This window comes from Oratosquilla oratoria, chromosome 12, assembly GCF_046742065.1.
Source record: "Oratosquilla oratoria isolate Oo_2021 chromosome 12, ASM4674206v1, whole genome shotgun sequence".
Lineage (NCBI taxonomy): Eukaryota > Metazoa > Arthropoda > Malacostraca > Stomatopoda > Squillidae > Oratosquilla > Oratosquilla oratoria.
Window position 1 is genome coordinate 56900544 of NC_134788.1, and position 15206 is coordinate 56915749.

A 15206-nucleotide genomic window follows, 5' to 3' on the forward strand; every position below is an offset into this window, starting at 1 on the left:
AAGATACTAGGTAAATACGAGTAGGTAAATACTGCCCAATTTACTTAACACCCCACAGTAACAACCTGATCTGATCTGTAACAACCTGATCTGCAAAAACTACCTGGGGTACAGTATATACCGGTAGTGGTAAATTTTTAGTTTCGACCATGGGCGCAATATAGCAATAGAAAATTAATTATTAATTTTGTAAATTATAATGTATCAAAGTAATATGCAATTTTGTGAGCGGAAATAAAAAAAAAATGCTAAAACAAATTTCGTGGGTAACGAAGTCATGTCGGACGAATGGTACACCATGTTTGTTATGATAGATGCCGATGTCGAAGAAATGAAAGGATGATGAATTCGTCTAACCTAAACTAAACTAACCTGACCTGTGTTTGATAAATCATTACCTGAAAATTAAATGTCATCCGGCTCGTCCTCGTTGTCATTGTCGTGAGAGACGTTGGCAGACGACAAGATGGCGTCCCAATCCTATGCTATCGACTTCGTTCATTAGCATATTTTCTTGTAGCATGGTATTTTTTACTTTCATTTCCACCCACAAAATTGCATATTATGGTGATACATTTTAATTTACAAAATTAGTAATTAATTCTCTATTGCTATATTGCGCTGCAGTGGCATACCATGGACACTAATACCAGCGTTCATATATGAACACTTCCAGACCACCAACAAGCTTGAGGTCTGAGCAGGTACCAGCCCCACAAATTACGAAAAACTAATAAAAAGTTGTGTGTTCTCTTATATTTTGTATGTTGGTTTAGTTACTGTATGTATATATATATATATATATATATATATATATATATATGTATATATATATATATATATATATATATATATATATTATACATATATATATGTATATATATATATATATATATATATATATATATATATATGCATATATATATGCATATATATACATATATATATATATATATATATATATATATATATATACATATATATATATATATATATATATATATTATATATATATATATATAAGTATATACATTTACATCTAATTTTATTCATTCATTTACTTACTTCATCTTATTTGACTTTATTTACTTTTTAATTTATCTATATATTTATCTATCTTTGTACAAAAATCTGTAGAGACATGTTTTGACCAAACACATACACAAGAATGTATAGATGAACTTACAGACAAAATACACAAGATAATTGACTTCTCCACTCAAAGTACCACATGACTGGAAAAATGCAAATATTATACCAATATATAAAGGAAGAGACAAAGAAAATCCAACAAATTATAGACCATTATCCCTTACAAGCACAGTAGCAAAAATATGCAAAAAAGTTATTAAAAATAAATGGATTAAACACTTGGAAGAGAACAATATACTAAACTGTAAACAGTTTGGATCCAGAAGTGGAAGATCATGTACTACAAATTTAATATGCTTTTATTCAAGATTAATAGAAATAAAACAAGAAAAAGACAGATGGGTAGATTGTGCTTTCTTGGACTTACAAAAGGCTTTTGACAAAGTACCACACAGAAAGCTACTAAGAAAAATGGAAATAGTAGGTGGAATACAAGGAAAATTATTGGAATGGATGAAAGATTTTTTGAATGGAAGAAAAATGAGGGTGGTACTTAGAGACAAGAACTCAAATTGGGAAGATATGATAAGCAGAATCCCCCAAAACTCTGTATTGGCTCCGATAATGTTTGCTATTTATATAAATGACATGGATGAAGGCATGGAATGTTATATGAACTTCTTTGCAGATGATGCAAAACTATTAAAGAGAATAGGTACAGAGGAAGAATGTAAATCTTTTCAAGAAGACCTGGACAAAGTCTGGAAATGGAGTCAAAGGAGTGAAGTGAATCTTAACATTAAGAAATGTAGTATAATGGAATTTGAAAAAAGCAAAAAATAGAATCTCAGGTCAATATAACATTGGTAAAAAGGAAGTAAAAAAAGTAAACTCAGAAAGGGACCTAGGAGTAACTATCTCAAACAACATGACACCAGACAAACATGTCAACAAATTAGTCAGAGAAACTTTTAACTTATTAGGATCAATGAAAGTGGCCTATGACTACATGGATGAAGAGATGGTAAAGAAAATACTAGTTACACTGATAAGACCAAAATTGGAATATGCAGCATCTCTATGAAAACCTAGTACCAAAAAAATAGGAAAGAGAAAAAAACATAAACTGGAAAGAATTCAAAGAGCCACAACAAATATGGCACCAACAATTTGCAATTTGACATATGAACAAAGACTGGGCAAACTAAATTTACCAACTCTAGAACAAAGAGGAGAAAGAGGTGATTTGATACCCAATTACAGAATTATGAAAGGCATGGAAATTCTTAATGGGGATGACCTACTAAAATGGGACAGAAGAACTACGAGAGTACATGAGAAGAAGCTTAAGAAAGGCAGTTACAGAAGAGATCTAAAAAAGAATAGCTTTCCATACAGAATAATAGATATCTGGAACAAACTGAAAGAGGAAACAGTGAGTACTAAAACTATACATGACTTAAGAAAAAACTGGATGCAGAAAGATACAATAGTGGGTCACTACAAGCATAGCTCTCCTCCAACAAAGTACAAGTTAAATACAAATTCTCATAATTCAATACAGACTGGACTTACATTTCGTGATGTCCCTTGAAAGGTCATCATGAAGGAGCGGATGTGGTACTTCATCTGTAAACATAGTGTACATGAGCTTCAGTCAGTGGTGGCACTGTGCATGATATAAGAAAATGAAGGTAGCAGATGCAGAAATATGGGGTTGTATTTTACAGTTCATTCACACAATGGGTAATTAAATATATTCTCCAGCCAATTTGTAATGAAACTTTCCCAGTGAAAATACAAAATTACCATAAATTCTATATCTACATATCAAAAGGCCTCTTCCCCCTTAGAAGGGAGATAGCCAGCCAAGGCATGTACTCATCCCCACCCATCAATCATTTCCCTGTTGTCTTAGCTCCTTCTGGAGAGACCTTGGAAAACACAAATAGATTATTTTCCAAAATCACTGATAGAGTCAGTCAATTTGCAAATTTGTATGATTCTAAACATAAAATTCGGTGAAAAACAAATTATCACATGGAAAGTATAGGTCTTAACTTGGGAAATATCATGTGATAAGCAAGCCTGGTTCACTTTCTATTAGCTCTGTTTGTTTGTTTATTTCCTTATCCTTCATCCTTTCTGACCTATAATCTTACATAATGTGTACTTTTGGTTCATTACTGCTGACATTTCATCTGAAAATTGAAATTGGATTGAAGGGAATAAAGGAAAGTATTAGCCACAGTAGGATAAGATTATATTTAATTCTCAAAGAACTGCCTTCATAGAAAAAAAACATTGAACTTACTCCTATACCACTTGCATTTGTATTTTTGTAAGACCAGAAGCAGTTATATAAAAATCTATTCATGTCCCATGAAATCTGCAGTTGCAGCTTCAAATAAGCTTCTTTCATTTGTGAAGCCCCCCATATGCAGTAATGACAGTATAAGTTTTATGTACTTAACATTTTAGGGACTTTAATGACATCCCTAAAGACCAGAATCATGCAGTATTCTTTTATGAATGAAAACTAATTTCCACTTGAAGAAGAATGGTGGTCACTTAACTTCTACCATCCTCCTGTCTGCTACCCACCTCTTTGACCCCACCCATGAATAGAAATGTTTATCAAAGACAAAACACAGTACAAGGCCATTGTTTCCTTAACATTTGCCTTTCATAGAGAAATAAAGAAAGAAAAGTGAGGGAGTGAGAAGGAGGGAATTTTGTCCTTTTCTGTGAATTTTAATACATCTGTGGAATGTTTTTGAGATGACACTTCGAAGTGCCATGCCCCAGAGTTTAAGGAAATGTAAGAGGGATATCTATGACTACTAGTTAAAAGGCATACACTAATCATGCAGGTATTTATCAACAGAGTATGGTGATGAGAACCAAATAATTTCCTGTTTTTTTTTCTACTATGTACTCATAAGGATCTCATTCAGCCATTCTACACTGCAATTGATTGATTTAGTCCAGAGCTCTCCCAATAACTCAATAAAGACTTGTGATATTTACTGAAAATGCAAAAAAGTATAATACAGTGCTGAATGGACTAATACCGGTGTATATAATACATAGTTTCAGGCTAATCTGTGCCTATTGTAAGGCCAAGGATTTAAGTGAGTACCGTATTTTATGGCTTACAAGACGCACTTTTTTTTCCTAAAAAATACCCTGAAAAATACTAGTGCATCTTCCAAGACGAATGTCGTATTGTAAGGCAACACCCAGGGTCAAGTGAGCTTGGACACTTGACTGATAGCAACCTGGATTTGTATGTTGAGTCATTACACTATGATGTTAGCTTAAGTACTATTTAATTCAGCCTTTTATATAATGTAAACTCAGTACTTAGCTGTTACAAGTATTTCCAATACCATAATCCTTCCAGTAATGACAAGTTCTCGGGATTTGAGGATGAATAATTTATTTTCAAATTTTATATTTTTACATGCATATTTTTGAACATTTTAATTTATTTTTATGAAAATAAGACACCCTTGGACAATGAAAAATGTATGGTATATTTACTAACCACCAACTAGTATATCATCGCCATACATACAAAATCAGACAAGTGATCACTTAATGCAAACAATACGTGCTGTCACCCGCCTTTAAGAGCTTTACCTATGGTATTTTTATTTACATATTTGTAAATTGATGGTGAGTGCTCCAGCAAATTTGTGATGAAAGTTGAGACAATAGAGTCTTGCAGACTACTTGCTTCTTATGTTTTTGTGTTCAGTAGATGGGTATATGGTGAATGTGTTCTTGTATGAAAATTACTTTTTCTTAGAAATTTCTTTCAAATATTAGGGTGCGTCTTCTAAGATGCAGCGTCTTGCAAGCCATAAAATACGGTATTAGTTATCGCTTTTTTTTTTTCAAAGATCTATGTGACTAAATCACTCCACCCCTCCATTACATCATGAGGACATACTCGTATGTAAGAACCAATTAGGAATCTAAAATTTGAGGAGAAAAATTTCCACCCTTCAGTTCAGAATTCCATTAGAGGAACATTTTTAGGGTTTCTTAACACATATATGTACCATTGCAAAAACAAGGTAGCGGAACCTTGACTTGTATTATGAAGTGTTAGACGGGACCTTCATCAAGGGATACGAACATAATCGCGGGCACCCGCCGGGCATCACGCGAGGGGGTAGTCATTCAGCAGTAGCTCCCCACCATTACAGCTAAGTTCAAGTGGTTCAGTGAAATATCACTGGAATTTATGGAAAATATTGAGACAGAAGTTAGTAACCTTTATGTGTATCAAGATTCAACAGTAGCTCCCCATCATTACAGGTAGGACAGTGGAGTTAAATAGACATTATTACACTAGAAAAGAGATCCATAGTGATCGTAAGAATCCTGTTTATTTGGTTGTGAGAACCTATATAAAAAATCATCATAAAAAAGGGATCTTAACTGAGACTGTCCTCTCCCAATGATAAAATTATTTGGTTAGATTATTAGGTGGGTTTGAATAGATTATTAGGTAAAGTGATAGGTACAAAGGTGGCTGGAGGGTTATAGACACAATACCCACATGTTCTACTCACCCCAAATCATTATCCCCTACATTACCATTATATTGTAACTGTTCATAAATAATAATCCATCCAGGGTAAGGATTTTCATTCATTTTGAACTGTTTAAATCAGTATATAATTGGATAGGAAACTCAAGAGAAAAGAGATGAATATTCTTTTACAGTGGGGAGGTATTATATGTCTACCCCAACACTTGTGGTTGTTATTAGTGTGATTACATATTATTTGTATCGTGTTTATATTGCACTGAGTGATTAAGGGGGGAGTATATATTATAAGTGTGGATAAGAATCAAAATAATATTGTCCCATAGATCAGTAAACCAACTTGATGTAAACTTTAAGTTTCCTTTAATTCCCTTTAACCATGATCTCACAAATATAATGTAAAACAAAATGGCCTAAAAAGGTGAGAATGGAATAAAACCATGTGTTAGTCATGAGCTACCATGTGTTTTAACATATATATATGTGTGTGTACATATATATATATATACACACATATACTGCACATATATATATATTATATATATATATATATATATATATATATATATATATACATACACATATATATGCATATACTATATATACATATATATATATATACATATACTGTGTATATATATATATATATATATATAAATATATATATACATAGATATATACATATGTATATATATGTATATATATATATATATGTATATATATATTGTATAGATATATTTGAATAATTGTTCATGATGCTCGGGGTTGGACATTATTTTATGAAGGCGCATCATACATGTCGTTCATCCATTCATTAATATTCAAATGTAGCTGCCTAGTTTGATCACTACAGTGTGTCACTACACTATTGAAATAAACATCATGTGATGAAGTAGTCTTTCTTGGTACAATATTTTGCTTGTTGTTACAGATTTATCAAGTATATATTTATTAAGATGTACATGATAAATCTGTAACAAGTGAAATGTTGCTATGGTGCTTATTCCATAGACATGTTGGCAATTATTAATTTCATACTAATCTGTCTCCAGTCCTGCTACTCAATATGCCATGCCACTGAAATAGAGAACTTCCACTCACCTTGGTCTCCACTGCCAAAGCTTTAACCTGGATTCCATTTATCAACTTCATTGTACCATTAATATCTGGCCAATACTTTGCCACCTTAACCTGTCAAAAATAAAAAGTAGTGTTATAGTGTGAATCTTTGGGGTGCTGAATACACACTGCATAGACACTATTCAAATTCCAATACCAGTGATATATCTGAAATGGCAGTACTGTAATAATAACAGCTGTTGCCTCAGGTTTCACTGACTGGAAACCCACAGTGGCTGGCAAAGTTTCTTTGGTCTCTTTCTAAGAAAAACTTGACTGACATTTGTGTTCTATCTGCATGGGATTGTTGCTATAGCATTGGCTGGGTTAAAAGAGGAGGAGAGGAGTCTCCAGTGTCCCATGTGTGAAAAGCTGGAGTAAATATAGCTGGTGGCAGCCCCATGGGACTGCACCTCCAAATTAAGGTGCATCCTATGTACAGGATGAAATGGGTGGGAGTAGAATTATGCCTTTTAACTTTGGATAGCTCCCTTGTAAGGCAAGAAAAGCCCTTGGTATATGCATGTATTAGGCATGATATTCTTCTGATTTAAATTGGAACTCCAATTTTTTCTTTTCCTGACGATCTCGATTTTTTTGCCATTAATTCTCAATAGTAATAAATGATCCTTTTAGAAAAAAGATATTTTGTTGTGGTCGAATAATTTTTGGTTAATGTGAAGTTTTGGGCAATTCGTATGTCAGCTCTACCTGTGTGTAAGCGGTTTATTTTGTGCTGGCCCGCAAGTGATTCATTTTGTGTAGCATTGCGTGGTGTGGTGTGCACGTGTATATATAGCAAGGTGATGACTGGAGTATTTTGGCCAAATTATATTGATAGCAACATCAATGGAACAGCTTGCATGCGTTTGTTTACTAGCGATTCAGCCTAAGCCAGTGGCCCCCTAACCCCCACCAGGGGCTCTGCCCCTAGACCCCTGGCCAATGTGGATTTTTTTTTTTTTTTTTTTTGGTTACCCAGTATCATGCCTGATATATGTATTTCAAAAGGTAATTTCATTTAGGTGAGGGAAGCATCCTACTACTTAAAGACTACGTCTTATTTTATTGCATAAATGTTTTAGCTGTTATCAGTTGATTTTATTTACTGAAAACCTTTGGTCATTAAACTTTAAAAAAAAAAAAAAAAAAAAAAAAAACATAAAAAATCAAACAAAGTACTGTGGTGGTATGAGAGAAGAAGGCGAGTGGGCGTTGGCCGATAGGTTCACCTTAGTGTGCCAAATGAACGAGGGGAGAGAGAAGAGTGGGTGAGAAAAGTGCAGTGGAAGGAAATATAGAGAATAATTAGCTAAGGTAGGATTGATAGGCATTACTAATGAAAGAGAGACTATCTAGAGCAGTGGTTCTTAACCTGTGGTACCTCAGGTACCCCCAATGGGTACGAAACCTTAAACCTGGGGGTACGAGACATGATAGCCCCAGTGCAATGGTACTGTATATTTACAATGAGAAAGCAAATAAAATTTGTATCACTCATCCTTTTCATATATTTGCATTGTATTTGTATTGGATGGGGGGTACAAGGAAATTTTCTGAGATATCGAGGAGTACGGGCACTGGAAAAGATTAAGAACCACTGATCTAGAGTATTCTTTGTCATCAGCTCCTGTGACAAAGAAGCAGGAACAACAAAGGTGATACATTGCCTGTGACAAGTATATAGCACTGGAATAAAATCACCATTATACATCATGTCATGTAATGTGTTACGTAATACTGTGTAAATGTGTTATGTATTGTTCATGCTTGATGTCTTGTGTGCCATGATATACTTCTACTGGGTATGGTCATAACTAGTAAGATATAATACCATAAACATTATAAAATGTAGGACTATAGAAAAAATAGAATTAAGATTTTTAGCCACAGACCTCCCAAGATGAATCTGACACAAAGTTGCGGCAGAGAAGCACAAGAAATGGACACAGCCCATTGGGGGTCAGAGATTGCCGAAGGTTGAGCAAAAGATGATGGCACGAGGAATTGGTGCCATGAGGATATACGAATGTATTATTGAGCAGGATTTAGATAGTTAACGAGAATTTAAGACCAATAAATAGGAATATAGACTAGATTTATTAAATGTAGAAATTCTGGCATCTATGCCATCAGCATGTCTGAGTGCCACATATATTTACCTAGTTGTATTTTGCGGGAAGGGGAGATATGCTCATGGTGTCCTGCCTTTGTATCTCACAGTGTCTAGTTTGCTTTTAAACTCATGAATGGTTTTTGCGCACACTATTTCCTTGTCCAGTTTGTTCCAAGTGTCTACCACTCTATGTGGAAAACTGTTTTTCTTTAGATCTCTTCTGTAGCTATGTTTTTCTATTTTCTTTCCATGTCCTCTTGTGCTTCTCCTGTCCCAGTTTAATAAGTCCTCTCTATCAAGTATTTCTGTGCCTTTCATGATTCTGTAGATGGTCAGTAGGGCACCTCTCTCTTCTTTGCTCCAGAGTTGGTAAATCTAGTTTAGCCAATCTCTCCTCATATGGCAAGTTTGTGAGTGCAGGTGCCATTTTTGTTGCTGCTCTCTGGATTCTTTTTAATTTCTTTATATTCTTTTTGGTACTGGGTGACCACAATGTCGCCGCATATTCTAGTCTAGGCCTTATCAGTGTGACCAATATTTTTTTAATCATTTCTTTGTCCAAATATGTAAATGCTACTTTCATTGATCTTAGCAAGTTGCAGGATTCTCCAAAAATTTTGTTTATCTGTTTGTCATAGGACAAGTCGTTTGAGATAATTACAACTAAATCTTTTTCAGATCCTGCCTTCTTTACCTCCTTGGTTCCAATTTTATATTGTCTTGATATTCTGTTTTTGCTTTTTCCAAACTCCATTATGCTACACTTGTTAATATTGAAGTCCACCACCCATTTCTGACTCCAGTTCCATACTTTATTCAGGTCTTCCTACAGTGATTTGCAATCCTCTTCAGTTTTTGCTTTCATTAACAGTTTGGCATCATCAGCAAAGAAGCTCATTTAACATTTCACATCCTCATCCATGTCATTCGCATAAATAGCAAACATTATTGGAGCCAGTACAGAGCCTTGCAGTACTCCACTGATCACCTCTTTCCAATCTGAATATTTTTCTCTGAGCACTACTCTCATCTTTCTACCAGTCAGGAAATCCTCCATCCATTTTAGTAGGTTCCCTTGTATCCCTCCTATATGTTCGAGTTTCTTTAATAATTTTTTGTGTGGTACTTTGTCAAAAGCTTTTTGTATGTCCAGGAAGGCACAGTCAGCCCATCCATTCCTTTCTTGCACTATGTCTATTAGTCTTGAGTAGAAACATATTAAGTTTGTGGTACATGATCTTCCTTGACTGAAGCCAAATTATCTTGGGTTTATTATATTGATATCTCCTAGGTGTTTTTCCCATCTATTCTTGATTATTTTCTCACAAATTTTGGCTATAGTGCTTGTTAGTGAGACTGGTCTATAGTTAGTTGGTTCTTCCTTGTTTTCTCCTTTATATATTGGTACAATGTGAGCATTTTTCCAGTCTTTTGGTATTTTTCCTTCTTTGAGTGAGCAATTTATTATGTATTTTGTCCATTAGTTCTTCTTTGCATTCTTTTAGAATCCAATTTGCAATTCCGTCTGGGCCATGTGATTTCCTGACATCAAGGTTTGATAGGTGTTCTAATATTTCTTTTTGTGCTATTGCTATGTCGCTCATGGAGGGAGATCGCCTTTCATTACCTTCATTCCAATATTGTGTTTTCTCTATAGTGAAGTCAGAATTAAAGTGATTTTTCATGATTTTGGCCATTTCTAAATCTTCTGTGTTTCTATATTTCCTTGGTGTAGTTTCACCATTTCTTGCTTGTTTTTAAGTTTACCATTTATGTATCGATTGAATAGTATGGGTTGCTCTTTGCATTTATATATAATGTCCTTTTCATGGTTCCTTTATTCCTTTCTTCTCACTTTAACATACTCATTTCTATAGTATATATAGACTTGCCATTTTCCAGTTTTTTTTTATCTTTTCTCCACCATTTCCAAGCTCTGTTCCTTCTGTCTTTTGCCTCACTGCATCTTTTGTTGAACCAGCATTTAATGTTCACTCTCTCTCGCTTCTGTCTTGGTACGTGCCTATTTACCCCTTCATTGTAATTATCCATCAAGATACGGTATTCCATTTCTCTTCCATTTTTGTCTCTTCCATGTAAAATTTTTCCCAGTTTCCATTCTGGAAGAATTTCTTTAGTTTTGCAAAGTCCGTTTTGTTGTACATCAATCTTCCTTTCCTATGGTTTTCATTTCTCTCTATGTATAATTCTTCCTTTAGCTCAGTTTCAATGAGAATATGGTCACTCTTTCCAATTGGTGTCTTGTATTGGATTTTATCCACAATTTCAGGTTCTGTTACAAAAATTAAATCTAGTTTCGACAACTCTTCATTGTGTCTGTATATGAAGGGGACTGTGTGCTGTACACCCCTTGTGCCTTCATTCTCATCTCTCATATCATGGTGTTAGTAAAAATAAGTATCTCTGTATTTCACCTTCATTTCATCCCGGAAGGAGAGGAATTGATAGGATTGTTCAAATCATGGCCAGACTTAGAATAATTGGTTAAAAAAAAAAAAAATGCCAAAGTGTGACACACTAATTACACATGTTTAAGTCAGACTAGACCATGGTCAAATTACTACATTTACTAACCTTACCATTCTCCATAAGTCTGGCTACCATGACAATAGCAGGGCAGTTTACTTCCCATACCATTCGCCAGAAATCAGCTATTGTGTTAACATTGAAGTCTTTTGGACCCTGGGTTGCAATATAAAACTTTTTGCTATATTTTGTCTGAAAAGAAAAAGGAAGGAAAGAATAATTTTTGTTGTTGTTGATTTAGCACAAAGAATTATGAAGGATGAGCATGCTGAAAGAAGACCTTTTGGTCCATAATTAGGTTGGATGTGGGTAAAAAGTAGATAAATGAATAAAATAAATAGATAACAAATAAACAAAAATAACAATTATTCATAAATAGATAAAAAAATAATAATGAATAAACAAAAAACAAAAAAATGGCAGGCATTACAGCATATTGTTTAGATGTTTATCTAAATCAATCTTAAAACTTTAAAATGTACTACATTGCAGCCTTTGTAGGAAGTTTATTCCATGCACTGACTACATGGTGAAGCTGTTTCTACCCACTTCCAAATTAAATCTCCGTCATGACAGCTTGAGACTATTATTGTCTGATTTGCATTCATTTGTAAGGCCAGGGCTTTAATTGTGTATTATTTTGTTTATTTTTTCTCGAAGGTCTACATGACTAATCGCAGGTAGGAATTGGCGAAATGACATTTCTCACTCCACCCCTCCATTACGCCATGAGGACTTATTCGTGTGTAAGAACCGATCAGGAAGCTTAAATTTAGGTGAAGGAGAAAAATTCCCACCCTCCAGTTCAGGATTCCAGAAGAGGAATATTTTTATTTTTATTTTGAACATAATTCTACTATGAAACAAGGTAGCAGAACCTTGACTTGTAAGACAGGACCTTCGTTAAGGGATACAAACACAATCGTGGGCACCCGGCGAGTATCACGCGAGGGGTAGTTATCCAACACCAGATTCCCCCATCTCGACAGGTAGATTCAAGTGGTTTAGTGAAATATCATTGAAAATTATGGAAAATGTTTATATAGTAGTAAGTAATTTTATATGTATTAGATTCAACACAAGATCCCCCCTCTCGACAGGAATACAAATGGGATAGGAAGGTTGAATAGACATATAATTACACTAGAAGCGAGATGCATAGCGATTGTAAGAATTCTATGTTTTCTATTGGAGGAACCTATACCATCATAAAAGAAAGGGATTGTGGGCGAGAGTGTCTCCCAATGATAAAATTATACGGTTAGGTTATTAGCTGGATATTAGGATAGCTAAATTTGTAGAGTAATATTTACAAAAGTGGCTGAAAGGTTATTGACTTAATTTTTACATATTTTACTTGCACCATTGAGGGTATTAAATCATTACCCCCTACAGTACTACTACTGTATATTCATGAATTATTCATAATTGGAATTTAGGGTAAGGATTTTGATTCTTTTTTGAGCAATGTTTATCATTATGTAATTGGATAGAAAAATCAAGGAAAGAGGGACGAACATTCTTGTACAGTGGGGAAGCGTTATGTACTTATCCCCCACGCATATGTTTGCTATGAGTGTAATTATGTATTATTCATATCACATTAATATTGCATTGAGTATAGATTAAGGAGGAATTGTAAGTTATAAGTGTGAATAAGGATCAAAATAATATGTCTCATAGATCAGTAAAGCAAACTTTATGTAACTTAGAAATTTCCTTGAATTCCCTTTACTCTTGATCTCACAAATATAACATAACACAAATGGTTTAAAAGTGTGTGTGGGGTGGAATAGAACAGTGTGTTGGTCACGAGCTACCACATATTCTAATATATATTGTGATTGGGATGGTGGCAACAAAACACGATAAACATCTTGTGATTTCATAACAATTTGAATTAATGTAGGATTTCCCAAACAACATTGCATAAATATATTCGAACAATTACCATCTTCTCCATGCTGCTTGGGAATGGACACGATTTCATGAAGGTGTAATATACATTTCGCCCACCCATTCATTAATAATCATATGTAGTTACCTAATGTGACATTACACAATGTGCAAATTTCATCACTTTTGATGTTGTCAATTCCCTTTAGGATTTTAAAGATTTGTATCAAGTCACCCTTCAGTCTACTTTTTTTTTTCTGTATGATTTCTGACATTTGGAAACAGTTCTGTGGCTCGCAATTGTGCTTTTTCCAATTGTCAATGTCTTTTATGAGATTCAATGACCATAAAGAAACAGTATGGTTCATCATTGGTAAATTGAGACACAGAGAAGAAATCGCCAAGTTAATAGTAGATGGTGAGGTCTTTAAGGAGGCTTCACCTCAGGCAGAAATAATGAATCAATGTTTCCAATTGATCTTCACAAAAGAGCACAACTTTTTGGAGAGAAGTGAGGGGAGCAAAAAACCTGGTTTAACATATATGTAGAAGTGAAGGAACTGCAAAATCTCCTGGGATCATTGGATGCGACAAAATATTCAGGACCTGACAGGATCTCATATTGGATACTTAAGGGGACCGGCTGATCAAAAGATGAAAATCTTTATTAATTGGGTTATTCCACAGAAATTTATGCCAGGAGTTAGGGACACCATATACATCTTTCCTAAGCCAAAAAAAACTAATCTGCAACCCTTTCATGTTTTGCCCCCCCCACCTCCCTTTCAAAAAAATTGATAATTTTGAAATGACTACTCCTCCTATAATAATTGCTCTACATGAATGAAATTAATATGGTGGAAGGACCTTATCCAGACCTTCAAACTAATAGAGAGAAATTTTAGTTAAAGTAATAAGTTTGTGGAATTTTATTTTTATATTTTTTCCCACCCCATCCCCCTTCAAATAGGGGGAAAAAAATTTGGCAAAAATTAACCCTTTCAGATATTAAAAAGAACATTCTATTTTATCAATCAAGTAGATTTAGACATATTATGTGTGAATTTTCATTGAAATTGATTAAGAAGTTATGGAGGAGTAGAAGTTTGAAGGTATAAAACTTAGGTTTTGAGATACGGGCCGTAAAAGTTTTCACTAACTTTGAACCCCTACATACTAATATAAATAAGGGATATCATGGCATTTCCTTATCTAGTTTTTTAGGCTTGAATGTTGATGATATTTAGAATAAAATTTATTCATATTCAGTCATATATGTTGATGTCCAGTCATATAATCTTGTCTTCTGGCTCCTGGCCCCTACCTGCATTTTAGGCAGGTTATTACATTAGGGTGTCATAGCTTGCTCACTTTGTAATTCTTCCCTTTTCCTAGCTTTCTGAAGGTGTTTGGTTTGCTTGCAAGGACGTGGCATCTCAAAAATAATATAACAGCTTGTCAAATGACAAAAGGATTGATGGTGGCTTGCAGTGGAGCATATCACTCAATTTCTGTCTACTGCTTATCGCTTTCTGGATTCTGGATTCTGGATTCCAAGGAAAGACCACCTCGCTTGCGCGGGATCGGGTTTTGTGGGAGGGGAAGAATGTCTGTAGGAGAATGAAAAGATAGTAGTGTATAAAAGAGGGCTATTGCCACCGGGCGAATTGCGAGCGATTAGGGGCTTATTTGTTGTCGTGGCTTAGGAGAACTGGGCTAGGAACTTGGACGGCGGCGCCAATGCCGGGAGGAGGAGCATATTATATCACCAACGAAAGTTTGGAAAATGGTAGGAGACGTAGTAGGAGAGAAAGGGGGAGAAACGGAAAAATCTTTAGTGGGAGGTAAACTGAAATGAGAAGATGTAGTATA

The 15206-nt window shown here is 34.5% G+C and overlaps 1 protein-coding gene across 1 annotated transcript in view; it reads right to left on the minus strand.

The window, feature by feature from the left end:
- The window catches only part of LOC143030414 (receptor-type tyrosine-protein phosphatase alpha-like), a 292993-nt gene that overhangs the window by 86196 nt on the left and 191591 nt on the right, over positions 1-15206 (minus strand). Inside the window, exons 19-21 of the mRNA XM_076193561.1 lie at positions 11487-11630; positions 6758-6847; positions 2668-2721 (exon numbers count right to left, since the gene is read on the minus strand). Of these exons, the coding sequence (XP_076049676.1) occupies positions 2668-2721; positions 6758-6847; positions 11487-11630 (288 nt within the window). The remainder of the gene's footprint in view (positions 1-2667; positions 2722-6757; positions 6848-11486; positions 11631-15206) is intronic.